This window comes from Amblyraja radiata, chromosome 24, assembly GCF_010909765.2.
Source record: "Amblyraja radiata isolate CabotCenter1 chromosome 24, sAmbRad1.1.pri, whole genome shotgun sequence".
NCBI lineage: Eukaryota > Metazoa > Chordata > Chondrichthyes > Rajiformes > Rajidae > Amblyraja > Amblyraja radiata.
The window spans coordinates 33,328,571-33,355,940 of record NC_045979.1 but is presented as its reverse complement, the minus strand read 5'-3'; the positions used below and the strand labels follow the sequence as shown (position 1 = coordinate 33,355,940).

At 39.0% G+C, this 27,370-nt stretch overlaps 1 protein-coding gene across 1 annotated transcript; it reads left to right on the top strand.

The window, feature by feature from the left end:
* Positions 1-22,976, top strand: LOC116986996 (guanine nucleotide-binding protein G(i) subunit alpha). The gene is made up of 9 exons (XM_033042879.1): positions 1-482; positions 11,778-11,820; positions 14,227-14,368; positions 15,238-15,395; positions 16,721-16,849; positions 18,879-19,008; positions 19,543-19,696; positions 20,586-20,798; positions 21,021-22,976. The coding sequence occupies exons 1-8, from the start codon at positions 365-367 to the stop codon at positions 20,774-20,776; spliced, it is 1,065 nt and encodes a 354-aa protein (XP_032898770.1). The 5' UTR covers positions 1-364; the 3' UTR covers positions 20,777-20,798; positions 21,021-22,976.
* Positions 22,977-27,370: the final 4,394 nt, after the last annotated feature.

Below are 27,370 nucleotides of genomic sequence, written 5' to 3'. Positions count from 1 at the left end.
GCAGGGTTTCCGTTTTCAAACGCTGACTGTCAGGGCTCGTGGCGAGCGGTCGCTTTGGTTTTTAAACCGCCAACGGTCCGCTCCGGTCCGGGAGCTCGAGCGGCCGCTGAGCCGCTGGACGGCGGGAGCCCTCGGCAGGTCGGCTCCCCTCAGGACTTACTCCGTGAGGAAAAAAACTCGCCTTTTTATTGTGTGTTTGTGTTGCCTTTCGATCTCCGAGCCAGGGGGGGGGAACCTCAAGAGCCCGGTGGAAGCAACAGTAGCCGCTGTACCTTCCTTCCTTCGCTCCCTCGGGGGGGAAAGACTCCCGTTGCCTCGACTCGCTCCCCTCGGGAGGAGAGTGACTCCCTCCCCGGTCGCCGCGATGGGCTGCACCATGAGCGCCGAGGACAAGGCGGCGATGGCCAGGAGCAAGATGATCGACCGCAACCTGCGAGAAGACGGCCAGAAGTCGTCGCGGGAAGTCAAGCTGCTGCTGCTCGGTAAGAAAAAAAACAAAGACTATGGCGAACGGCCGGGTAGGGGGGGGGAGGGAGGCGTCCAGTCGGCGGGTGGGACAGACCTGCACTGGCGGTCGCGCCTGCCCCTTCGCCGCCTGTGCCCCAGGGGACGCTGTGTCCGGAGGTCCGCTTCCCCGGAAACGGTGGCAACATTTAATTCCGCAAAGTTGTGAACAACCCCCAGCTCAGTCCGCCTAAACCTTCACGATCTTACCCATTTCCTTCGCTGCATAGATGCTGCTGCACCCGCTGAGTTTCTCCAACATTTTTGTGTACCTTCGATTTTCCAGCATCTGCAGTTCCTTCTTGAACAAACCTTCGCGGTCTGCTGGTTGCGAAACACTTTTAACTCTCCCCTCCCATTCTCACACTGGCCTTGTAAAGTAAAGTAAAGTAGCCTTTATTGTCATTCAGACCTTGCGGTCTGTGTGCAGGGAGGTACTGCAGATGCTGGTTTAAACTGAAGTTGGACACGAAAAGTTGGAGTAACTCAGCGGATCGGACAGCATCTCTGGAGAAAAGGATTAGATGACGTTTCGGTTCTTCTCGATCCGAAACGTCACCTATTCCTTTTCTCCGCAGATGCTGCCTGACCCGCTGAGTTTTATTTCAGCTTTTTGTGTCAACCCACACTGACCTTTCTGTCCTGGGCCTCCTCCTATGCCAGAGTGAGGCCCAGCGCAAATTGGAGGAACAGCACCTCTTGGACAGCTTACACCCCAGCGGTGTGAATTTTGATTTATCTAACTTCAAGTAATCATCGATTCCCCTCTCTTCATGTAAGCCGCCCCCCCCCCCTGATTAAATTTTAGCTCTGCTTCGGTGTTAATTCTTGCTAGCATGGTCTATTCTACATTTTCCTTGATTTTTCATCCCCTTTTGATGTCTCGTTTTCACACCTTACACTGCCTTTTCCCTGTCTCCCCCTCCCCTGACTGAAGAAGGATCTGCCTGTCCTGACTCCAGTCATGAATTTCCTGCTTAAGTAGGATCTGCAGATGCTGGAAAATCGAAGGTAGACAAAAATGCTGGAGAAACTCAGCGGGCGAGGCAGCATCTATGGAGCGAAGGAAATGGACCACGTTTCGGGTTGAGACCCTTCATCAGGTCTCCTCATCCGCTGAGTTTCTCCAGCATTTTTGTCTACCTTTTATTTTTATTAATATGTTTTTGTTCGTCTTTTATTATTTTTTATTTTCATCTTAAATTGAACGTATTTAAAATACCAAAGCGTAAAAGAAGATTCAACGAAATGATCCTCCCCGACTGACGACCACAATTAAAACGTTAGTAAGTCATGAGGGCTATTTTAACACGTGTTATGCTCATGATTTAGTTCTAATGCGACTCTAGAATGTACGTTAACCTCCCTCCCTGCCTGACTGGCGCAACCACCGCCTGAAGCTGGTTGACGAGAGGGAAAATGTCGGGGAGCGTCCGCTGGAGAAAAGGATTGGGTATGGGGGGGGGGGGGGAAGGGAAGCCATTTAGCGATATAGAAATCGTAAAAGAATGCATTGTCGAAGTTGTAGGATTCTTGGTTCTTGGTTTTTTTGATCCTCCAAAATATTCCAAATGGAATTTAAACTGGAGGTGGTGAAGGGAGGGCTTGGTCTCCAAATCTGAGGAAGGACATTATTGCCATAGAGGGAGTGCAGAGAAGGTTCACCAGACTGATTCCTGGGATGTCAGGACTGTCTTATGAAGAAAGACTGGATAGACTTGGTTTATACTCTCTAGAATTTAGGAGATTGAGAGGGGATCTTATAGAAACTTACAAAATTCTTAAGGGGTTGGACAGGCTAGATGCAGGAAGATTGCTCCCGATGTTGGGGAAGTCCAGGACAAGGAGTCACAGCTTAAGGATAAGGGGGAAATCCTTTAAAACTGAGATGAGAAGAACTTTTTTCACACAGAGAGTGGTGAATCTCTGGAACTCTCTGCCACAGAGGGTAGTCGAGGCCAGTTCATTGGCTATATTTTAGAGGGAGTTAGATGTGGCTAAGGGGATCAGAGGGTATGGAGAGAAGGCAGGTACGGGATACTGAGTTGGATGATCAGCCATGATCATATTGAATGGCGGTGCAGGCTCGAAGGGCCGAATGGCCTACTCCTGCACCTAATTTCTATGTTTCTATAAGGTTTCAAAGTGCAAACAACTGCCTCTTTCAAGGAGAACTATAACTGATCGGCAGCATGAATTAGCCCTCAACGTAACAGAACGTTTTTCCTAAAGGAAAATATATATTATTCAATCGCTTTCGATGAATCAACTGATACTACTGACTCGGCGCAGGTTTTATACTTAATTCGGGCCATAACAGAAGATTTTCTTTGCTATGAAGTTACTTGCTTTGGGCAGTCTTACGGGTAGATCGCGAGGAATAGACTTTCAAGATAAATGTCGTGCAGTTGGACTGGATATGGTTAATTTAGTGAGTGGATGTACAGACGGTGCACCTTCCATGACTGGAAAACGTGAAGGGTTTTATTGCACAGATAAAGGTATTATCAGATCCAGATGCTCATTTCATTTAATTATATCTTACATCAGCAAAATCTCTGTGCTAAATCTACTATTTTAAATGACACTTTGCAACAAGTTATGAGTATTGTTAACTATTTTCGTGCAAATGCAACACGGCACGTCAATTTCGTAATGTGCTAAAGTTAGACGATGAGGGATTCAGTGTGGATTTGCTGTATCATTGTAAAGTGTGTTGGCTATCGCAGGGACTGGTGTTAGCAAAAAAATTATCGTTGCGAGAACAGATAGTTAAATTTCATGAAGAACAGAATCAGCTATGCGAATTATTGAAAGAAGATTTCTATAGAAATACTGCATTTCTGTGATATCATGTCAAAGCAAAATGACTCGAATGTTTCTTTGCAAAGTAAAGCTAAGTCTATATTTGATATGTGGCAAAACAATCCAAGCATTTCGAAAAAAGCTATCTTTTTTCAAAACTGCTTCTTCAAAATGAAATTTTGGATGGACATTTTCCCCAGTTAGCAAAGGTCATTGATGAGCAGGAGGATTCGTGCGAATCATTTGAAGAATACGCAGCTGTTATAGACTTATTAATTAAAGAATACAATGAAAGGTTTACTGTCTTTTAGAATCATGACATCACACTCAAATTAGCATTTGAACCTCACCTAGTTGATGTCTCCCAAAGAGCTACAGATGGAATTGATTGAGCTCAGAAAATGAAATTTTAAAGTCCATATTTGACGCTAAGAAAGATCCGATTAAAATATGGAGAAATGCAATAGAATACCCACGTCTTCGGCAACATGCACGATAAATGCTTTCTTGCTTTTCAACCACTTATTGCTGCAAATCTACATTCTCCTACCTAACCCAAATCAAGATTCCCTGAAGATCACAAATTACAGATACCCATCTAGAAGATCAGCTGAAACGGCGTACCTCCATCTTGCAGCCAAATATTTAAATGCTTTCCCACAAAAAGCAGTCACACCAAATTAATTAAAAGGTTTGTTACCTTTAGAATAACTTTTTTTTTCATTTACTTGAAGTTAGTACATAGTAGTTAGATTTTTACTAAATAATGTACATTTTGAAGTATATTTAAATGAAGTTTCTTGGATGCGGCATTCCAACATGAACAGGTTCCCCATCCCTGCATTGTCAGTGCTAGTAATTCTGGGGTAAAACTGAATAAAATCTTTAAGCTAGACCATGTTGCACAGAGTTGCACAGTGTAGAAATGCACAGCTTGGAGCATTTAAAGAGGAAGTCCTGCGAGTATAGCAAGTTTGTAATTTATTGCAAAAACCTATTAAAATCACGAAACTGCTAACTTGGCATTTTTTCACTTGCATATTTGAGCCATTTGTAATATTTTTGTAAAGTGCAGTGGGTACATGAAAATAAGAGCATTTACTCGGGCACATTTATGACCATTTATGAACATCTCTAAAATATATATTTGGATTCCGATGGCAATTGGATTATGGTGATTGATTGCATTCTGACCAAATATGTGTGAGAATGTCTGTTCAGAAGCAGTTCACAAATTAATCTTACTAGCGCATAGGTTAACATTGGTTTGCCAATGAAAGTGGTGGATCTGTGGAATTCTTTGCCACAGAAGGCTGTGGAGGCCAAGTCAGTGGATATTTTTACGGCAGAAATAGATAGATTCTTGATTAGTACAGGTGTCAAAGGTTATGGGGAGAAGGCAATAGAATGGGGTTAGGAGGGAGAGATAGATCAGCCATGATTCATTAGGCCGAAAGGCCTAATTCTACTTTTATTCCTTATGACCTTATGAAAGTTGGCTGTAAATATTGACCCTACTATGGCAATTCTATTCTTGTAAAACAGTGTATTTGGGAACAATATGTTGAAATAGCCATGCATTATTGTTTTGTCTTCCTAATTTGTGACAATTTGGTCTGCCTGAACAAACAATTAATTATCTATACTCTTGGGTATTATATGTTGCTATGAATTTTGTCATTGTATATTTTAATTCATCGACTGAGCATTTATTTCTTCCACCATCTACATTTTGTTTTATGAAGTGGATCGTGCATGTGTATGTGAGAGTAGCAGGAAAGAAGTGAATGGATTTCTGTGAATAAATGCTTATTATGAAATGAATGAAGCACTTAGACTTAGTTCCTCCCATACTGAGTACATTTGGCAGCAAATTTTTGCCTTTCTGATCAGTTATGTGCAACGTCTTTCACCCTCGATAGGCTTGCACCCCGGGCTTCCAAATCTTTCTGGAATGTTCTCCATGTGAGTTTTGGTCGGTTTCTTTTCCTTCTTCCGTCAGGTTGCCATGTCATTGCTATCTTAGGTGCACGTTCTGGTGACATTCTGAGTACATGTCCTGCAAATTTCATCCTGTGTACCTCTATATCCTGGCTGAGAGGCTTTGTTGTAGTTGCAGAATGAAGCACAACGTGCTTTAATGTAAATTATCGTATGGTATAGTACTCAGAAAAGGTATACATTCGTCAACCACTATCGATTTATTATTGTCATGTGTACAGAGATGCTGTGAAATTTACATGCTCCCAGGGTAAACCATACCATACATTCAAATCATACAAAAGTACAACATGTAGTGCAAGGAAAAAATAGACAGAATACAAAATATAGTGTTACAGCTACAAAGGAATTAAAATAAATCGCTCCGTAATGAGCTAGATTGGCACTACAACCTGAGGGGTTTCTTCAATAGTTTAATAACAGTAGGGATAGGGGAAAGCTGCTTGTGAGTCTGGTGGTATGTGCTTTCATCTTCACAGCAAGAAGGCCCTGAAAATTATCGGACTCGCTGCAAGGCCATAAATGGGCCCCGACCTCGGGTGTTTCACAGAGGTAGGGGACTTAACTTTCTGGTGCCTTTCCCCACAGTGGAAATTTTTGATTCTGCTGTGGGGGGACGTTTGTGTTGAACTCTATAATGTGTTGTGTCCATTTTCTTTATTTTTTTAACCTTTTTCTATGGTTTGTATGGAAACTTATTATCTATTTTATGTAAAGCACTTTGGTGTCAATCTGAGTTGACTTAAAACGTGCTATATAAATATTTATATAGCTTGCTTACTTACTTACTTACTTACTTCTATGCACTTACTGATGAAGACTGTGATGTCACTTGCATACTCATTTGATTCGCTGCAGGCTCCTTGAATATGGACCAGTCCACCGACTCAAAGTATCTTATCTGTTTCCTTATGACACTCTGTACTGGATACACCAACGTCAGCATCAGCTGTAAGCAATGAGTAGAAGCTCATCCTGTTTGTCAGATTTATCAAAGCGCAGTGGGGGAAGGTGGGGGAAGGAACAGTGTGTATTGATGATTATGTAGCAGTGGTCGAGTTAGTTCAAGCTCCTGTTGGCCATTGCTTATCAATTTCCATCTGGAGGTTCCACATTACCTCCAATAGAAAAGCCGACTATTATAGGGCTTTTTGAATTTATTGTATGAGCATTTTATTGAATTGTACAGGTGTGATTGTATGTCCCAATATTTGAAATGGCTGTGGGAAATTAATAATTGAGTTGTCTGAGATGTGTTTTCTGCAAGAAAATAGCTTGAAGCTGTAACTTCAGAAATTTAAATGCGAAATATAAAGCAATAGGCTTGAATGAGTGCTCTGAAAATAATTGCTGACTAGTAAATTTTAGGTGCTAAATTCATATTCTGATACTTCTGTTGAAGTATCCTTGCCAAATCAGTGAATTCTCATTAGTGCTGAGAAGATAAATGTATTGTAAAAGTTATGACTGTATTGATCATTTGCTTTCATTACAATGAAATAGTTTGCAAACGATACATAGCTTACCTGTAATTCCACATTAAATGTCCAAGAAGAAAGATGGTTTATTTGTAAAATAACAATTTCAACATGTTTCCTGTCTTGGGCTAATAGCTGTTTTAGGTTGCATTTGTGGTTCCATTTACTTTGTGCGTCATTTTGAGATCTTACTTCCCTTTTGTAAACAGTAACAACACCAATGGTCACATGATCTAGTTTGTAAGAAAGAAAATGAACTAACTGCGTATTACAAAATGGGAATTGTCCTTTTTTTTCCTCACCACCGCTTCACCTCCCCCTGATCTCTTTCTGGGACGTTGGCCATAAATGTCTTCTATTTAATCAGTCACACATGAGAGGGATACAGGAGGAAGGGAATTGTAGAAGTTATTTTGAAACTTTGCACGTCTAATTTTCACATAAAGATTGCCCGAATATATGACTCATCTTTGGTGTTCACTTCCTCTCTGCTGAGACCAGTATGCACTCTTCCTCTTCCATACTGGCTGGCTAATCTGCTGATCTCTTTGTGGTTTGGACTTGAAGCATCAAGACAGTTCAGTTTGGATAAACCTGAGGGGGGGAAAAAACTCTTTCCAGAAGGTAATTTCTATTAGATGAAGGATATGTAATTTTGCAAATAAAACTATTTGCAACAAGTTTCCCTCATCTTGCGTTATCTGGCTATCTGATTGAAATAAAAACAGAAAATGCTGTCAATATTCAGCAGGTCTCGAAGCAAGTGTGGAGAGACGAGCAGAATTGCCCAATGAAAAGGCATTGACCTACAATATGTACTCTGTTTCTAGTCGAGTGTTGTCTGACCTGCGTATTTCCAGCATATTCTGTCCCCCCCCCCCCCCTCCCCAATTTTACAGCATCTGTAGTTTCAGTTTTGTGCTTTTCAATATATAGTTATTGACTTTGCTTGCTGCTTGGAGATTTGAATGCTAGGCGTTCACATTTAAACTACACCAGTTCTTTGTATGGATGCAGTCTGTCCTGAAGTATCTGTTTCTATTGTACAAAATAATATGATGGTACAATGTAAGTGTCCAATAACTCAGTAGAATGTTCAACCATTGTGAATTCTATAACAGTCCGAGATGAAATGGACAATTTCTCTTACATTGGAGTTCTGGAGCTGATTGTTAAGCTTGCCTTTTTTGGTTACAATGGTGTCATGTGAATGTTTCCTGTGTCTGAGAGAGCATATTGTGATATCTCCATATTTCCAGATGGAAACGGGTTTGATAAAAAATGAGTCTTGAAACCTATGAAATTAGTTATTGATTTATGACATTTCCAACAAAGATAATATTGTGGTACAGTAGGAAGCTCAAAGAAACATAATGCAATCATACCTACACTGATAGGAATGTTGAGGTTTACAAATTTAAATGTTTTCTAAAGCTGAAAGAGTTGAATTTCAAACTGCCTAAATAATATAGCACTAATGTGTATATCACAGCCTCTTTAACATGTCAGAGTACTAATCACATTGCCATGTGCAAACATTGATGCAAGTCTATCCCCTATACTTAGAGCTTGTATCTTAACAACATGTATCCCATCATTAAGGAGCAATGACTCATTATTTATTCACAAATTTGGAAATATAGTTAGATTTGTTAATTACAGTATGGAATTAGACATGTTCTATAATGAATTCATTTGGGTTGCTGCACAAGTTTTAATAACATGGCTGTCTCTGCAAAAACTCACTTTCAAATGCAAAAGCCCATATTTTTCCTCTAAACAAGTTTTGTTCAAGGTTGCATCTGTACAGATGCCATGCTTGGAAAGGACCTTAAAGCTGCAACTGCCATCTTACAAAAATAAATAATGCTAACAAAGTGCATCCTCTTAGCTTCCATTTGTCAGCTTATGTTAGTTATAATTACCACTGTCCTACCACGGATAAAACATTGAAATCTTTTATTATTTTTAAAATTTGCTTCAACTGGAACAGATGGTTAACTAGCTGAACCTAAATGAGTGCTCTGTGTGGCACATTTTTGTTTTGTATTTGATGTATTTGTTATTGTGATAGACATGTTTTTTACTTGGTTCTTCTGCGTTAAGATAGGAGTCACCAAGGTTTTACAGTTTTTTTGGCACAAAGATTCAGTCAAATGTTTAAAAAGAACATTTCTTTCATTAATTCGAATGCTGCAGGTGGTGGAATTTTTTTTCAGAGATATCAGTGAAAAGAGGAGCAGTGTTAGTACTTGGGTAAGTTTGCATTCATTTTGAATGAATTCTGTGGTGAGATGGAATAGAAAGAATACTTATCCAGTGGTGAACTGGAATTGATTGAAATTCAATTGAAGGTGTTATGGGGCTCCAGTGTTGGAATGAATTTGTTTTAAATGGAGTGCAAGCTGGAAAGGAAATCCTGAAATATTTATTTACTTAAATAACAAACCATTCTTCTAGGATCCGTGTAATGTGAAAGTAAAAACAATTGCATCAATAACATGCTATCAGCATGCCAAACTATGCACTCACTGGGCCTTTGCAGATGTGAATCTTTCTGGAAACTTGTTTAAAACATTTGAAGCTCCTGATAAACAAGATATTTTCTCCATTCAAAGCACCTTTTCTTGGACATTTAGCACAATTTAAAAGGTATTTGTGAATAAAATCATCAATAGTGTGATCTTTTGTTAGTATTGTTGAAGGAAAAATGGCTGTTTTCAAGAGTTTTCAAAGAAAGACCTCGCAAGAAATCAGAGGCAGAATAGCTTGTGTGGTTGGTTTGTGTTTTGTCTTAAGTCAACAAGGGTTGAAGAATATGTAATGTTTTCAGTTGAAAAGGTAGTTTGCAAAGCAATTGAAAACTAGATTGACCACCTGTAAAAAGAAGGGTGGGTAGTGGGTGACAAGAGGGAAAGACCAAGAGATAAACAACTATATTGAAGGATGTAAGTAAGATACAGCATTCAGAGCTCCTATTCAAGTGCAATAGCTTGCAACATCTTTCATCACACCATTTGGCAATTTCATGTAATGTATTATTGTAGGTGTTTAATTCGGGTAAGTGTGTGGTGTTGCATTTTGGGAAGTCAAAACTTGGCTGGGCCTTCACAGTGAACGGCAGGGCCCTTGGAAGTGTTGTAGAGCAGCGGGTAGTATAAGTGCATGGTTCACTGAAAGTTGTGTTGTAACTAGAGAGGGCGGTAAAGGAGGTTTCTTGGCATGTTGGCCTCCGACAAGGAATTGAGTATAGAAGTTGGAACGTTATATTACAGCTGTACAAGGTGCTGGTGAGGTTGCACTCGTAGTGTGTTCTCTTTTGGTCACCCTGCTTTATAAAGGATGCTATTACCTTGGAAAGTGCAGAGAAACTTTTCAGAAAATGTTGCCAGGACTCTAGGTCCCGAGCTACATCCAAGGATTGGGCAGGCTAGGACTTTATTTCTTGGAGTGCAGGAGGCTGTGGGGTAATATTATAGAGGTGTATATATAATCATGAGGGATTAGATGGTGTCTTTGCATAGTCTTTTTCCCAGGGTAGGGGAATCAAGAACTGAAGGGCATGGGTATAAGGTGAGAGGGCAAAAGCTGTAATAGCCTGAGGGTCATTTTTTTCACTGAGGTTGGTGGCTATAAAACGAGCTGCCAGAGGAATTAGCTGAGGCATGTACAATAACAACATTTAAGACATTTGGACTTTTGGTACGTGAATGGTAGAGATTTAGAAGGATGTGGGACAAATATACAGGCAAATGGTTAGATGCTGTATCTTGGTCGGCATGACGAAGGGTTGGCATAGACTTATTGGGCTGAAGGGCCTGTTTCTATACTATATCTTTCAATCAATAGGTCTGTGGAACAAATGCACCATATCTATTACATGTGCTCCTACCAATAAACAGTCCAGGTTTTGTGTATTCTAAAACTGTTCAGTGTGTTCTGATTGGATATACATCATTTTCTAATGGCATTGGAACTTTTTTTTGCAGCTTTTTGTTAAGCTTAATTGGATGTCAATTGTTTGGGGAGGCTGTAAATGATAAATAGGAAATGCCCAACTTTCTCTCCCTACTTTCTACATTTACTTATTATTAAACACTTTTATTATACCTGTAATGTTGAGGAAAGTTGTAACGTAAAATATTTCAGAGATCAATTTGTGAACAGTGGTTTCCACGTGAAATTGGATCGTAGAGTGGAGAAATGTAATTGTAGTGCAGAATAGCGGCCTCTTGTTAATCTTATTCTCCACCACCCATTATTTTGAGGATTTTGAAAACGCTTACTACAGACCATCTGAAATGTGAAAGACTTGGTGTAGAATTCCAGACAGAGCTAATGTCATACTCTGAACTGCAGCAAGGCTGCAATTTCTTATGTTAACATTTTTTAAATATAATCGTAATCCTCTACTTTCAATTCTAACATGTTTGCCATTTGTGGTTAGTCGTAGCTAAAATAAGCAGCAAGTAATATAACTTGAAATAACTTTGCTCACTCAATCAGACAGCAACTCCCAATTAAATACTTAAATCGGGAAGCCTTACACAGCCTTCATCCCGAAGAGTCTTTTGAAACTCGCCATTAAAATATGCTTTATGTATTTAGTTTCATAACTGCATCTCTGGCATTTTTCTTGCATGCTGTAAAATCTAGTCACCAAAATTTGATAAAAAATAATTTATTCCTTGTTCACATCAGAATCATATTGTTCAATTGCTTGAATATTTAATTTTATTTGCTTTTAAAAATAATTTACCTATGTTTTTATGAGCCTGAACTTGATTTTTGGACCCTGTCATTTTATATGACAATGGGTTCTTCAAAAATTGACAGATTGCAGATTGTTTGTGAAGTTTGATCCATCTGGATATGGATGGCCATTTTTGCGTACACCTGGCTAAACTGAACATTCAGGCTTGATCACAGTCATGCAAAGACTTGCAATTAAAAGTTGTGAAAGTAACTGGGTTTTTTTCCGATTTACAGGTGCTGGCGAATCTGGAAAAAGTACCATTGTGAAACAAATGAAGTGAGTATGAAACCTTTATTTTGATATTGATCTTGATTTCAAGTTTGGCTTAGTTTGGAGATACAGCAGGGGAAAGGGCCCTTCGGCCCATTGCTGACCATTGATCACCTATTCATACTAATTCTACGTTATCTCACTATCTCATCTACTCCCTACACATTAAGTGCAGGTAATGAATGACTCCCTATAGTCAACTGTTAACTATAGCAGTCATTATTTTTTACAAAATAAAGCCATCAATAAAATATAGATTGCTTTGTTGCTCAAATTGTTATTTTAATGAAGCTTGTGAACACATCTCCTGTTTGACCATTTCTAACGTATTTTCTTGCCTTCTCATTTGATTCGAAGAGCAATATAGGTGAAGGTTGTGATTAGATTCAGGGATTTTGCATTCTTAATCTAAGATTCCTCGCATAACTTCATGTAACATGTGCTTTCATATCGCAAATTGGATATAATGCAGTTGACTTTGCGAATGTTTTTTGTGTTGCATGGGTATGGTTATAATGTCTATGGGGAACTAGAGAATCACATATACATCTCATTGAGAATTGACAAGCAGAAAATAAAGCTGTCTTGGAAAATAACTTCCTATCTCTTTTTAGCTTGCAAAATTAAACTTGCAAGTCTTTAAAAATACGTATTTTTGAAAATCCCGAGAGCCTAGAAATTTTGTTAATGCAAGTTGGCCAGGTGGAATGGTTGATGAAATTTAATACAGAGAAATGTGAGGTGTTGCATTTTGGGATGTCTAACAAGGACAGGACCCACACAGTGAATGTTAGGCCTCTGGGGGAGTGTTGTAGAGCAGAAGGATCTAGGCGTGCAGGTGCATGGTTCCTTCAAGGTCGAGTCGCAGGCAGATATGGTGATCAAAAAGGCTTTTGGCACATTGGCGTTCATCAGTCAGAGTATTAAGTATAGAAATTGGGAGGTCATGTTGCAATTGTATAAGATGTTGGTGAGACTGCATTTGGAGTATTGTGTCCAGTTCTGGACACCATGTTATAGGAAAGATATTGTCAAGCTTGAAAGAGTTCAGAGAAGGTTTATAAGGGTGTTGCCAGGTCTAGAGGGTCTGAGCTATAGGCAGAGGTTGAGTAGGCTGGGACTCTATTCCTTGGAACGCGGGAGGGGTAATCTTATAGAGGTGTATAAAATCAGAGGAATAGATCCAGTAGATGCACAGAATCTCTTGCCCAGTGTGGGGGAATTGAGGACCAGAGGGCATAGGTTCAAGGTGAAAGGGAAAAGATTTAATAGGAATCTGAGGGGTAACTTTTTCACACAAAAGGTGGTGGGTGTATGGAACAGATCAAGTCAATTTTATTTCTATAACACCTTTAAAAACAACTCTCGTAGACCAAAGTGCTTTACATTAGTGCAGGTACTAACGTGCTACAGTGGTACATAGATCAACCATACATACATAGATATATACAAACAGCGCTCCCTCTGAGGACCTCAAGAAAGGCTTGAGAGTAGAAATAAGTTTTAAGAGTCTATGGTGGGGGCATTCCGTTGGGAAGAGGGATGCTGTTTCATAGTCTAGGAGCTGCAACCGCAAAAGCGTGGTCGCCCCTGAGCTTATGCCTAGACCGCGGGATGGTCAGTAACTCCAAGTCGGCCGATCTGAGGGACCTGGAGGTGGTATGGTGGGTAAGCAGATTTTTGATGTAGGTGGGAGCAAGCCCGTTAAGGGCTTTGTATACATAAAGAAGGAGCTTGAAATTGATTCGGAACTGCACAGGGAGCCAGTGGAGAGAGGCCAGAATCGGGGTGATGTGGTCCCTTTTTCAGGTGCCCGTCAGGAGTCTGGCTGCGGCATTTTGGACCAATTCCAGGTGGGACAGGGATGATTGGCTGATGCCAGTGTAAAGGATATTGGCTGCCAGAGGACTATCCCAGCGTTTAAGAAACAGTTAGACAGGTACATGGATAGGACAAGTTTGGAGGGATATGGACCACAAGCAGGCAGGTGGGACTAGTGTAGCTGGGACGTGTTGGCTAGTGCCAGTGTAGCCAAATAGTTTTGATTGGCTCCAAAATATTGAAGCTGTTTACCAATATCAAATGAGTGGCCGATAAACGGAAGGCACAGATTTGCAGTATGCATTGAAAACATGGATCTGTGTGGGAGTTCCAAAATATTGGGTCACCATGGAGTCGAAGCAAAGATTACAACTGCAAATTATTATTTTGTAGTTCTCACATATATTACCCAGGTAGAGATTGAGAATCGCAAAGCTGATGGAAAATGTTTTGGCCTTATTCAAATAAGACTTTTTTAATATTGTCTGATGTGATTTCAGTTTGATGTTGTGGCTTGACAGTAATCTATTGGAAAATTAAACCCGCTTGTAATCTTGCAATATCAACTTTTCTCTTCTTTTTCTGTTGCAGAATCATTCACGAAGATGGGTATTCTGAAGAGGAGTGCAAGCAATATAAAGCAGTGGTTTATAGCAATACAATTCAGTCCATCGTTGCTATTATCAGGGCCATGGGGCGGTTGAAGGTTGATTTTGAAGATCCATCAAGAGCTGTGAGTTTCAGTCTGGGTGTTTTTTTTAATACACTGCTGAGCTGAAGGGCATTAAATGTTATGGGGCAAAAGCAGGAGCATGGGGTTGTGAGGGGAAAATAGATTAGCCATGATCGAATGATGGACCAAACTTGATGGGGTGAATGGCCTTATTTTGCTCCTATGTCTTATGAACTGTTTCATGGCTGTATTAAATACCGTGGCTGTAATTCTTTGGGTGACGTTTCAACAAAAATAAGCATTGTTTTCTATCTTTAATTGACTTGTGGGAGGGCAGGTATGGATAGCAAGTAAGGACACAATCAAGCTAAGTCATTCATTGTATTTTCACATGTCAAGCAGGTTGCTAACACTCGCTATATAAATAATACCACCTTATATATGTTGCCAGTGAACAGAACCTTTCAAATCTTACCCAGGAGTGTGCCATTGACAAGAGAAAAATGATAGTACTTGCTGTAGCATTGTAAACAAACTGTGGCCAACATTCAGAACAGAAATTGTTGGATATTCTTGCAACTATATGGTCTAGCATCATCCATAATTTTATGAACAGAAAATACTTTTTTTTTTTTTGCTAAGGACACTGGAATTGCTAATGATAAAACTACAATTTTTACCATTCTAAACTAACTTAAATTAAGTAATATTGTGTATGCAACCGAAGAAATGTGAAATGTCCACAGGTTATAATTGAACATCTTGCCGTGAAAGTGTACAATTTGTTTTGATTTGGCAAACTCATTTTGATGCTATTGTTTTGTTACATTGAATGAGGGTGGAAAACAATGTCTTGTGTTTAAATGAACAGTTTTTGTGTGTGCTTTAATAAGTTCTTATCACCTTAAAGCATTTTTGTTTGTACGTAGGATGATGCACGCCAATTGTTTATTCTAGCAGGGACCACAGAGGAAGGAATCATGACAGCAGAACTTGCCGGAGTTATCAAACGGTTATGGCAGGATAGTGGTGTTCAAGCTTGTTTTGGTAGATCTAGAGAATATCAGCTGAATGACTCTGCATCATAGTAAGTATGGTCATAATTACAATAATCAAAGTTCTTGTATCTAGTACATTAACAAATTGGCATTTAGTTCATCTACCTGATACAGATTAAATGAAATTTGAAAGCTTTGAGAAATCTTGGAGAATTTGGCTGTAGGAATAGAATTAAGCCATTCAGCCCATCAAGTCTACTCCGCTATTCAATCTGACTGATCTATCTCTCCCTCCTAACTCCATTCTCCTGCCTTCTCCCCATAACATCTGACACCTGTACTAATCAAGAATCTCTCTACGTCTTTAAAAATATTCACTGACTAGGCCTCCACAGCCTTCTGTGGCAAATTCCACAGATTCATCACTTTCTGATGAAATAAATGTCTCCTTGCCTCCTGAAAAGAATGTCCTTTAATTCTGAGACATTTAGTCCTAGACTGTCTCACTAGTGGAAACACCCTCTCCACATCCACTCTATCCAAGCCTTTCGTGATGAAAGTCAAATCTTGATGACATTTACTGCAAAAGATTCACAACACATAACATGAGCTATCTCTGGTCAGTTAAACTATTTGTTACTGTTTTTATTCAGAATGCAAATACTGCTTGGATTAGATTTTAACCAAGGTCCCTCTGCTTGTGCAGCTGTCTAGAATAACCAGTTTTCATTCTTGTATACCATCCCCATTACACTGCTCAAAGGAAAAAAATGACCCTGATATATTAGATAATATTCTTCCATGGATGGTCAAAACAAAAACTAATTTTCTTCATTTGGTATTATTATTATAACTATAAAGTACTTTTGGTGTCATGTGCCACTGTCGTAATGCTTTAAACACAAGTTGTTTTTAAACTCATTGTCCACCTCACCAGAGACAGGAATGGTACTTCGATGCACAAACAAATTGTTTTCCCAATAGCTAAGTATTATATTTGGCTAATCAGAGTGAAAACTCTGAATGCATGAGTAACCTGAAGTTTTGTTTTGAATATATTATTGGAGATGTACTTATTTTGTAATCAATCAGTCTTGATTTTATACTTATTTTGCAATTGGTCTGAAGAAGGATCTGAACCTGAAACGTCACCCATTCCTTCTCTCCATAGATGCTGCCTGTCCCGTTGAGTTCCTCAGCATTTTGTGTCTATCTTCTACTTATTTTGCAAAGGAACTGTTGGTTACGTTCACTTCATTTATAGCCGGAAAATAGTGTTTGTTCTATTTCAGTTATTGTCCAGACCCAAAACAACATCTGACATTCTCTGCACCTCGGCTACCTGACCCAGTGACTTCCTCTAGTATTCTTTGCTTTGTATATTTTCTTCATTGACTATAGATTTCTTTTTCAGTTATTTGAACGATTTGGATAGAATATCCTTACAAAACTATGTCCCCACTCAGCAAGATGTTTTAAGAACCAGAGTAAAAACTACAGGTATCGTAGAGACGCACTTTACCTTCAAGGAGCTGTATTTTAAGTGAGTAATATTGTTCTTTAATCACATTGAAGTGCATGTTATTATTGTACTAACTATAAAATGTGGTATTTCATTCATAAAGTTGCGTCAATCTTGTTTTTTTACTTTCATTACATGTGAAAATATAAAATATAGTAGACAGAAGGTTGTGGTGGAAGGACAATATTCAGACTGGATATGCAGGGAATGGAGGATAGGGATTATGTACATGCATATACAAATTGGCCTGGGCATAATGTTGGCACAGATGTTGTGGGCCAAAGGGCATGTTCTTTTGACCTGTACTGTTCTATGTTCATGTAAAAATGGTAGATGATCTTTTTAATTTGAGATGCCTTTGAAACCCTAAAAATGGTTGTCGCTAGGATAATGTACTGGAAATCCATAGGAATCACTTAAACGTTCCTTTCTGAACATGTCACCTTGGGTATATGAATGCCATTGAAAGTCTACACAATATAAAATTACCAATTGTACATTTTATTGCCAAGAATGGCATAAATTCCATTTTACAAGATTATTGACCAGTGACTTGTTCTTGTTTTTAAAACCTTGTCAAAGTTTATTACAAATATAAAATGGTAACAAAACAGGCAGTATCCATTCGACCTATTAAGAATTTGAAGGTTCTCTACAAGAACATGAGCAGTTATTATAATTCCCCAGACATGCATTAAAAAAAAACATGCATTTATTTCTGCACCCCATCCCCTCCAATCCCCCAAGTATTAATCAAGTCAATACTGGCTCAATCAAAGAAATCTAGCTGGTCTTATCCCTCTAATCCACTCCCCATTATCGTGCAATTTCTTTCCTTTCTTGTACTTGTCTACTTTCCTGTGAGTGCTACAATAAATCTGTTTCTTTCTATGCTAAGTATAGGTTACTACTATCAATGTAGGAATAAATGCTTCTAATATCAAAGATTTCAGAAAGAGGTCTTGTATGTTCAGTATTGGTCAGTTGCATAGAATTTGAATGAGCTGTTTAAAAACTTGCATGTTGATATTTTAAACTTGCTGCATCAAGCTGTTTTCTAAAATACAATACAATACAATACAATTCAATTTATTGTCATTTGGACCCCGTGAGGTCCAAACGAAATGCCGTTTCTGCAGCCATACATTACAACAATAGACCCAAGACACAACATATTTTACATAAACATCCATCACATTGCTGTGATGGAAGGCCAAAAAAACTTCTCTCTCCACTGCACTCTCCCCCCCCCCCCCATGTCAGAGTCAAAGTCAAAGCCCCCGGCGGGCGATGGCGAATTGTCCCGTGGCCATTAAACCACGCCGGGTAATACAAGTTCGCGTACCGGGTCTTGGTGTTAGAGCCCCCGGCGTGCGCTCGCAGCCCGCCGCCATTCCAAGCCGCGCGGGGCGGTGATGTAAGGCCCCGCTCCAGGAGCTCTTCAACCCCGCAACTCGGGCGGGAGAAGTCGCCGTTGCGGAAGCCCTGAAAAGCGGTCTCCCTCCAGGGACCCGCGGGCTCCCGGTGTTACCGTCCGCCAAACCCGCAGTTGCATCCACCGAATCTCCGGGGGTCGGGTCGCAGCAGCGTCCACCACAGCTCCACCCGCTCTGGACTCGGCCAGCTCCGCGACGGTGAGGTGAGTGTCGGCACTGGAGCCCCCGGTCTTCATGTTGGAGGCCGCTCCTCGTTGCAGCCCCAACGACAACGGAGACCCGACAAAGAAAAGGTCGGGTCTCCCGTGCAGGGAGAGATTTAAAAAGTTTCCCCCTCCCCCCCACACCACCCCCACCCCCCCACACACATACCCCAACAAAAATAACAAAAACTACATTAAAACATAGACATAAAATAATAAAAACGCAGACGGACTGCAGAGGCCGCTGCTGGCGAGAGCCGCGCCGCCTACCGGATGTACAGATGACACAAAATGTACAGATGACACAAGTATCCTGTTGACTCTTGGTGTTTGGGAAGATTTTTACAAGGTTCATAAATGTAGGTTTTATTTGTCAGATTAAAAAAATCTTTTAATGTTATCACCATTAAGGATGTTTGACGTTGGAGGACAAAGATCAGAACGGAAAAAGTGGATACACTGCTTTGAAGGTGTAACTGCAATAATATTCTGTGTGGCATTGAGTGATTATGATCTTGTGCTTGCTGAAGATGAGGAAATGGTGAGTAACTCCTGTATTTTATTTTGTATTAATTTTCCAGCAAAGTAGACCAAGGTTGAGTACTTATTTGCAGGATTTTTCAAAATGGCTGCTGTAATGGTGTAAATGCTGAAGCTGTGTGTTATAGAATTTAAGGTTACTGACATATTCTTTTTAAAGTGACAAATGAACTTCAGAAATACAACTGACATTGAGATCGATACTTTTAACTTTAAAAAAAGGATTCATTGTTGATTCTTGATGATTGGCGTGCCAACTGGCCTTGTACATTTATCAGTTACGCTCCTTATAGATAAATGTCCAATTGATATCAAGTACCATGGAATAATTTAGGAATTTGGTGGGTTGGGTGCAGTGGGGCTTACAATTTATGTTTCTGGGAAGCATTTAGACAATTTTAAATTTTGTTTAGAAAAAAAAAATTTGGATTATATCAAGAGTATTTAATAAAATTGTTCAGGGAATAATAAATTAATGACGATCACTACGTTGCCTATTTTAATGTACAAGATTGTTTAACTTTTATTCCCTCAGAACCGAATGCATGAGAGCATGAAGCTTTTTGATAGCATCTGCAACAACAAATGGTTTACAGACACATCTATCATTCTGTTCCTGAACAAAAAGGATCTATTTGAAGAGAAAATTACGAGAAGCCCTTTGACAATATGTTATCCAGAATACGCAGGTACTATTGACCAAATAATCAAATTTGGATTTATTGATTTACTTGCATGAGTTTTGTGCATTAATCTCCCTAAACCTCGTACATTCACAGACGGGAAGCAGTATGTTAAGCCCCTGTCCCACTTTCCCGAGTTACTCACGAATTCTCCCGAGTTTTCCCCTTGCTTCAAACTCTGAGAATGTCCGTAGCGAGGCCGTAGGTGTCCGTAGATATTTTGTTGCGTGTTGAAAAATGTCCACGAGTTTAAAAAAAATAGCCCCGAGTACCTACGGCTGGCTATTACTGTAATTCTCCGAGTTTGAATCAAGGGGAAAACTCGGGAGAATTTGTGAGTAACTCGGGAAAGTAGGACAGGGGCTTAACTGTCCTGTGCATCTGGAAGTGTTAAGACTATAAAAGCCCTGTCCCAAGAGCTCTCCCGAGTTTAATAAAAATCAAACTCGTGGTAAGCACGGAGAATGAACGTAGCGGGTACGTCGGAGTTCGGGGACGTCTCTTAGCGCTAAAGGCAGGCACACGGGAAGACTCGCTAACGGTCCACGAGAGTCCTGAGTACCGACGAGTGGCCATTACCGTAAATCTCCGAGTTCGAATCGGGGCAAACTCGGGAGAGCTCTTGGAATGAACTCGTACCGTGGGACAGGGCTTTAACATTGTACAATTTCAGTTACCATCCAAGACATTTAGCAATTTTGCATATTGTGACCCTGTTATTCATATTCTATTATCAAAACTAAATTTTGATAATAGAATATGAATAACAGGGTCACATTCAAAACTAAATTTTACTGGTTGTAAAATGGATTATGGATTTACACTTCTATCAGAAATGGTAGAGATTCCTATTAGCTGTCTAACGCAAAAATAACTCTTCACCACATCTAACCAGGATCCAACACTTACGAGGAAGCTGCAGCATACATTCAGTGCCACTTTGAAGATCTGAACAGACGAAAAGAAACCAAGGAGATCTACACCCATTTCACATGTGCCACAGATACGAAGAATGTGCAGTTTGTGTTTGATGCTGTGACAGATGTCATCATCAAAAATAATTTGAAGGAATGTGGATTGTACTGAAACATATTAACAGCGTGTCCAGGTAAAAGCCATGAGCTAACAGCAGATTTACTACCTACATGCAAAATATTTTATTTCTACTGGTTTATATTTTAGCATTGGAAGTGGGGTGAAGAGGGAGCTGGAATTGACTAAATGTATCAACTTGGCATTTTTAAACAATGCTCTGCTGAATGAAAAGTCTCATTTTGTTCTGTTCTACCTTAATTTGAAACTGAACAAAACTACTTTTCTCTTTTAAAAGGTATTTTGTTACTGCAAAGGATCTTGCGAGATGGCCATCTTATTCCGTGGTTATGCTGCCTGCCAAATTGGGAAAGAACATTGATGAAATATGGCTGTCATGAGTCAAAATTGCATGCAATATATTAATTTGATATTAATTGTATTAAGGACCATTTTTAAAACTGCATTTTAAGCTGAAACCAATAAGTACATGCCTGTCCTGATTCAGACCCAGTGTTCAAGAAAGTTCTTCACATTCCTTTATAATTAAGTTGTTTACCTAAGTGTTGATAAGATTGATGGCCACTAGTTTTATTTCTCTTAATGGCATTTCATTAAGTGTTCTGATGTCCATTTGTTGCCATTTATATTAACTTTTGTATCATCATGAATCGTTGAAATTTGTTTTTACAAATAAGCTTTTGCTGATTCTGAAGGATCTGTATACATACAGTGCCCTCCATAATGTTTGGGACAAAGACCCATCATTTTTGTTTATTTTCCTCTACTCCACAATTTGAGATCTGTAATAGGAAAAAATCACATGTGGTTGAAGTGCACATTGTCAGATTTTATTAAAGGCCATTTTTATACATTTTGGTTTCACCATGTAGAAATTACAGCCCATTTTAGGGCCCCATAATGTTTGGGACACAGCAATGTCATGTAAATGAAAGTGGTCATGTTTAGTATTTTGTTGCATATCCTTTGCATGCAATGACTGCTTGAAGTCTGCGATTCATGGACGTCAGTTGCTGGGTGTCTTTTCTGGTGATGCTCTGCCAGGCCTGTTTTGCAGCCATCTTTAGCTTTTGCTTATTTTGGGGGCTAGTCCCCTTCAGTTTACTCTTCAGCATATAAAAGGCATGCTCAATTGGGTTCAGATTGGGTGATCGACCATTTTTTAGCTTTGAAAAACTCCTTTGTTGCTTTAGCAGTATGTTTGGGATCATTGTCTTGCTGTAGAATGAACTGCCAGACAATGAGTATTGAGTCATTTGTTTGAACTTGAGCAGATGGGATGTGTCTATATTCTTCAGAATTCATTATGCTACTACCATCAGCAGTTGTATCATCAATGAAGAGAAGTGATACAGTACCTTCAGCAGCCATACATGCCCAGGCCATAACACTTGCATTAAGGAGGCAATTAAACACACCTGGGCAATTACAAACACCTGTGAAGCCATGTGTCCCAGTATTATGGTGCCCTGAAATGTGGGGATTATGTATAAACACAGTTGTAATTTCTGCATGGTGAAACCAAAATGTGTAAAAGTGGCCTTTAATAAAATCTGACAATGTGCACTTTAACCACATGTGATTTTTTTCCTTTTTCTTTTTTTTTTTCTTTTCTATTACAAATTTCAAATTGTGGAGTACAGAGGTAAATAAATAAATGATGGGGTTTTTTGTCCCAAACATTATGGAGGGCACTGTATGAAATGTTAGGTTTTTGTATATCTTGGTAGAATGGACTCTACCTGGAAAGAGAACCATGTTCTGCAGAACACAATTTCTGTTTGCTAACACAATGTAAAGTATATTTGTCCATTTCTAAAACAGTATTAAGATCAACAGAATAATATAGTAGTGTGATCCAGTATTTACTTAAATTCTCAGCAGCTTTGCTTAATTCTAAGTGTTAGCCATTGTTCAATTTGCCAAATGTAAAATGTCTAGCTGTTTAAAATTGGGCCAAATCTTTCGAAATGCCCATTATGCAGCTCCATCTTACTGCTTTTTAGTTTATCTTTTTGTGAATGCAGTGACAGTAACCTTGAATTTGATACAAATATTAGTTTCTCCTATTCATTCCAGAATTTTAATAGAATCGGCCAGCACAGAAAGAATTTAAAGATTTTAGTTATGATCTGTGAAGTGGCATGATACTACTGTCACTTGATTATTTTTATAATACAGCACTGCCATGTAAACCACAACTAATAAAACCATAAAGTGACTAATTTTTTGGCAGAATGTGTGCAAGTTATTTTTTTTCCTCACTTAACAGTTGTTTAACTGAAGCATTTTTGTCTGTGCCTGTTCTCTCTGCCATTTTATACATTCAAAATTGATTTCACAACTGTTAGTTGTATTCCACCATTAGTTATACTTGGGCATTCTTTGACATCTTTTCTTTGTCCTTCCAAAGACAAGTTGCATTAAAAAATTAACGTGAACTGAAGTACCAGCAACTGTGATTGTACTTTTAGAGCGAGCTTAGAATCGGAAAAAACTTTCTTTGTTGTGATGCTCCATTAAAATGTTTCATTCTCTTGTGGAGGGTTGTCTTGGTAATTGTGGTTTGAGGTTAAAGTGGTGATCTGATTGCTGGTTTACAAGCCTGCATTAAAAGCCTCCAGCAAACACTACTTGGGGACTAAAATTAAAATCAAGCTCTGTTTTGCATATTTTTTCAAGTGATATTCGTGGTAACGAGGTTTGAATTTTTAAGTGAATGTTGACCATAAAAGTTGGAACCTTGCTGACTAAGACCTGGCATTGGTACTTAAGATTTTATTCCCATGTAACCATGCATTAATTTTGGTTTGCATCATCAGTCATTCGATGGTCCATCTTTTTCCCCCTCTTGCATCTGAATGAAAGTGTTTTCTATTTAACATCCTATCTGTCCTCCATTTGAGATGGAAAGTGGTTTTTAGGACCATTTCCAAGGAAGTGTCTACAATCATTGCCTGTAGATCCCTCCCCTCCCCAATCGGACCTTAAAGTGCTACGTTTTTCTCCCCACGAATTGTATCAAATGCAGGTGACCTTCACGTTAGTCGTGTAAGTAACAGAAATTTGTCCTTAAAGGATTCTTAAAATTAGAGATATTAAATAAAATGCACTTGGAATTCGTGGGAGGAAAAATAAAGGAAGCTTATAAACTTTTTTAGGAATGCGCAGATGCCATGGTTCTGCATTGTGAAAAGTTACAATATGGACTGTTTTCTAGTCACGCAACCTCTTGTAACGTGAGGAGCCGCCTGTATACAAGGGAATTGGAGACAAATATTGAAGGGTATGGCTGGGAGCTGGAGTGGGGATACATGCAAAATAGATACAAAAATACTCTCCCCGCCCCTCTCGTTTAAGCATGCTGTTAATTTCTTTCAAACTCAACACATCCTTGCATTCTTTCGCCCACCCTGCATTAAATAACCCGACCAAAATTGGCTCATTACTTGTGAGAGCTTTATTTTCTCATGAACATTGCAGCTCTGGAAGTTGCTAATGAGGTGCTGATATTTGAGCGAAATAAAGCAAACCACGACAGTGGTTAGGCAAGTCTCGGAAAAGAGATATCGAGTTACGAGTTTCCGAATTAAAAAATAATTGAGTTCAGATGTCTGTTTTTGGGGCATGATTTATATTAAGGTCACCAAAGATTTGGCTGCTTTGAGTGGGTTTTTTTAAATGTGGATAATGGATAAAACTAATTATGGAGAATGTAACTAAACCCTGTAGGAGTTCTAAAATGTAAGTTCATGAAACATACAGTGAAAGAACTGAGGATTTATTGCTTAGACTCGAGGTTTATATGTGAGCATTGTACTTCTGGGATAATTTCATTGATATTTTTATTCTGCTCCAGTTGTTGCATACTATTACTGCAAGAAGAGCTGAGTCCTGTAAAGAATCATGGGCTGGTTCTTGTTAGAATGAGTGCAAACTACAAATACTGCTCAGTCTTATTGAGTGCCAGAAAGTAATTCGAGAGGCGATTCATTTCATTTTTTCCTTTACATCACTGTCATAGCCTTTATTGCAGCTCTCAGCATGACAGTGCCTTCTGTGAAGTACAGGTTAAACAAGTGTTTCAGTTTAATAACAGTTTAGCAACCTTGGCACCTTAGTACACGTTAAATAGTAACTCCCCTGCCAACTCGCCTTCCCCCCCCCCTCACCATTCTCCAGTGGACAGCTTGCAAGGAGGTAGAAGAATCGAGCAGCCAGTTCACACTGCTTCATATTACAAATTGCAGATAAGTGTTGGAATATTCTTGAGCCAATATTGTGCTTGTCTTTTGAGTATTGAGAGGAAAAGATTGTTGCATATTCTTTTGTATGTCCATTTGATCTTCATAATTCCTCAACATGTCACAGCTAATTTATGGTTATTTGATAACTTTGACAAATGAACTGTGATATCTTATAATGGTTCTTAAATCTTCCAAAATATTGATTTCCATTTATTTTTTTTAAGAAGCTTTGATTTGATGCCACAATAATGTGTACAATTGTACCAAACTGTAATTCAATCCATTTTTGTTTGATTAAGCAATTGAATAGTGGTTGAACTTCATTGAAGCTTTTGCTGGAAACGCTGCACTTAGAATTAGACTAATTACTTTTATTTTGTACCAAACCTATTTGTTAAGTGGTTATTTTGAATGGAAATATATAAACCATTGAGGCTTGAGATTGTTGCTGGACTCTGTTCTTGCTTAGACTGTCTCCAAATGGAAATAAATGTGGCTAAATTTGCTTATAAAACAAAAATTAAACTGCTGGATGAGCTGTTTCTTATAAGCACCGTATGCAGGGAAAGCTAAACTAGCAAGGACACCACAAAAATCATATCTAATAACTGAATAACACATCAAAGGTAAAGATCCAATCTGATAACTATATACTGAATCTTCCTAATATACAAGAATGTCTTTGTTTTTACATTTCATGTAGTTTATTGGTCATAGATCTGATGTCATGTCTGATCTAATTATACCATATGTTTAGCTACCAGCTTTAATTTTGTGTGGCGTAAGGAAAGGTTCCCTTTAATTTTCTTTTCGATTTGTGGTAACTATCAATGATGCTCTTTATGATGCGTGGTGCAGAGTTATGCAGCACAAAAAACAGGCCCTTTGGCTCCTTGCACATGTGCTGACCAAGCTATTGGTTTCCCTCCGAACAAAGCCTAGACTCTACCACTCACCTCTTACTTCTGGCCAAATAACCAACCAACCTGTACTTTGGAAGTACAGAGCACCCGGGTAAAACCCATGGAGTCACAGGGGAAAAGTGCAAACTCCACAAAGACAAGAGTTCTTAAGATTAAACGTTGGTTACTGGCATAGTGAGGCAGCAGTTCTGTGAGGTGTACATCCTAACATTGAGCAGTCTCTTCCTCTTTTCGCATCAGTGATGTGAAAGATGCCTCTTCCTTCCTGTGGTAACATAACGGCTACTAATTGTTGGGCTTTGCTGACAAACTCTCATTTTATACAGTGGATCTCAAAGACCCCCATTATTATTCCCTAAACCGAACCAGTACTAAATAGAATTATCACCTCATAATGCTCTCACTTTTGGTCATATTTATAAATGACCTTGTAAATGACTACTGCTTACAAACTCTCAACAGAATGCAGATTGTGTAACATCATGAATATTGAAAAAGGAAGGGTTATATTTTGCATGCTGCTTTAGTTTGCAATTTTTTATTCTTGACCCCAGACTATTAATCAAGTAACTCTGACTAACATTATGCCTCAATGGGATGGGAAACCGTAAGGACAAAATATTATTTAAAGAAAGAAGCAGGAAACTTGAATTAATTTTGACTTCAAAAAGAAAGCATAATTCTATTTGGTTAATGAATTGTTCTGAATAACCTCCCTCCATTTCCATACGTTAAATGCTGTCCCTTAGAAGTAATATTGTCACTTTCCCGTAGCTATCAATGATCTATTCTGCATTTTACTTGAGCCCCTTTGCTGTCTTGTTTTCACACCAACCCTTCCATATCTCTATCATCCTCTCCCCTGACTCACAGTCTGAAGAAGGGTCACGACCTGAAACGTCACCCATTCCTTCTATGCAGAAATGCTGACTATCCCGCTGAACTACCCCAGCATTTTGTGTATATCTTTAATAAAATAAACATTTGGATCTTTTTTACACTTCAAGTATAGATAGAGGTGAGTAACAACAAATGCCTGACCAGTTGGCACATCAAATAAAAATGTCATGTCTGGTATTTTAAATACCTTTCAGGAGAGTGTTTGTCGATACACAAAAATGCAATCAAGGTGGTTGAAATACAAAAAAACAGGAGACAATTGGCATTAATCTTTGTCTAACTGCATTTAAAAATCTGCCACAATCATATTTACATCAATCATTCTAGGTTTTTTTTAAAAATTGTTATTAAACACAACTTTTCTGCAATGAGTTTGTTGTCTGGAGGTGATTTTAAAACAGAAAGTTACACTACTGGAATGCCCTTTGCCCCATAAAGTCTTGCCGAACATAATGCTGAGATGGACTGATCTCATCTACCGACACAATCCATACCCCTCTAGTCCCTGCATATCCACGTGTCAGTCTAAAAGCCTCTGAAATGTCACTATTGTCTGC

Coding starts and splice junctions, on each gene's coding strand:
- LOC116986996 (XM_033042879.1), top strand. CDS start 365: ATGGGCTGCACCATGAGCGCCGAGGACAAGGCGGCGATGGCCAGGAGC. Junction 483..11,777: donor AGTCAAGCTGCTGCTGCTCG/GTAAGAAAAAAA, acceptor TCCGATTTACAG/GTGCTGGCGAATCTGGAAAA. Junction 15,396..16,720: donor CTGAATGACTCTGCATCATA/GTAAGTATGGTC, acceptor TTTCTTTTTCAG/TTATTTGAACGATTTGGATA.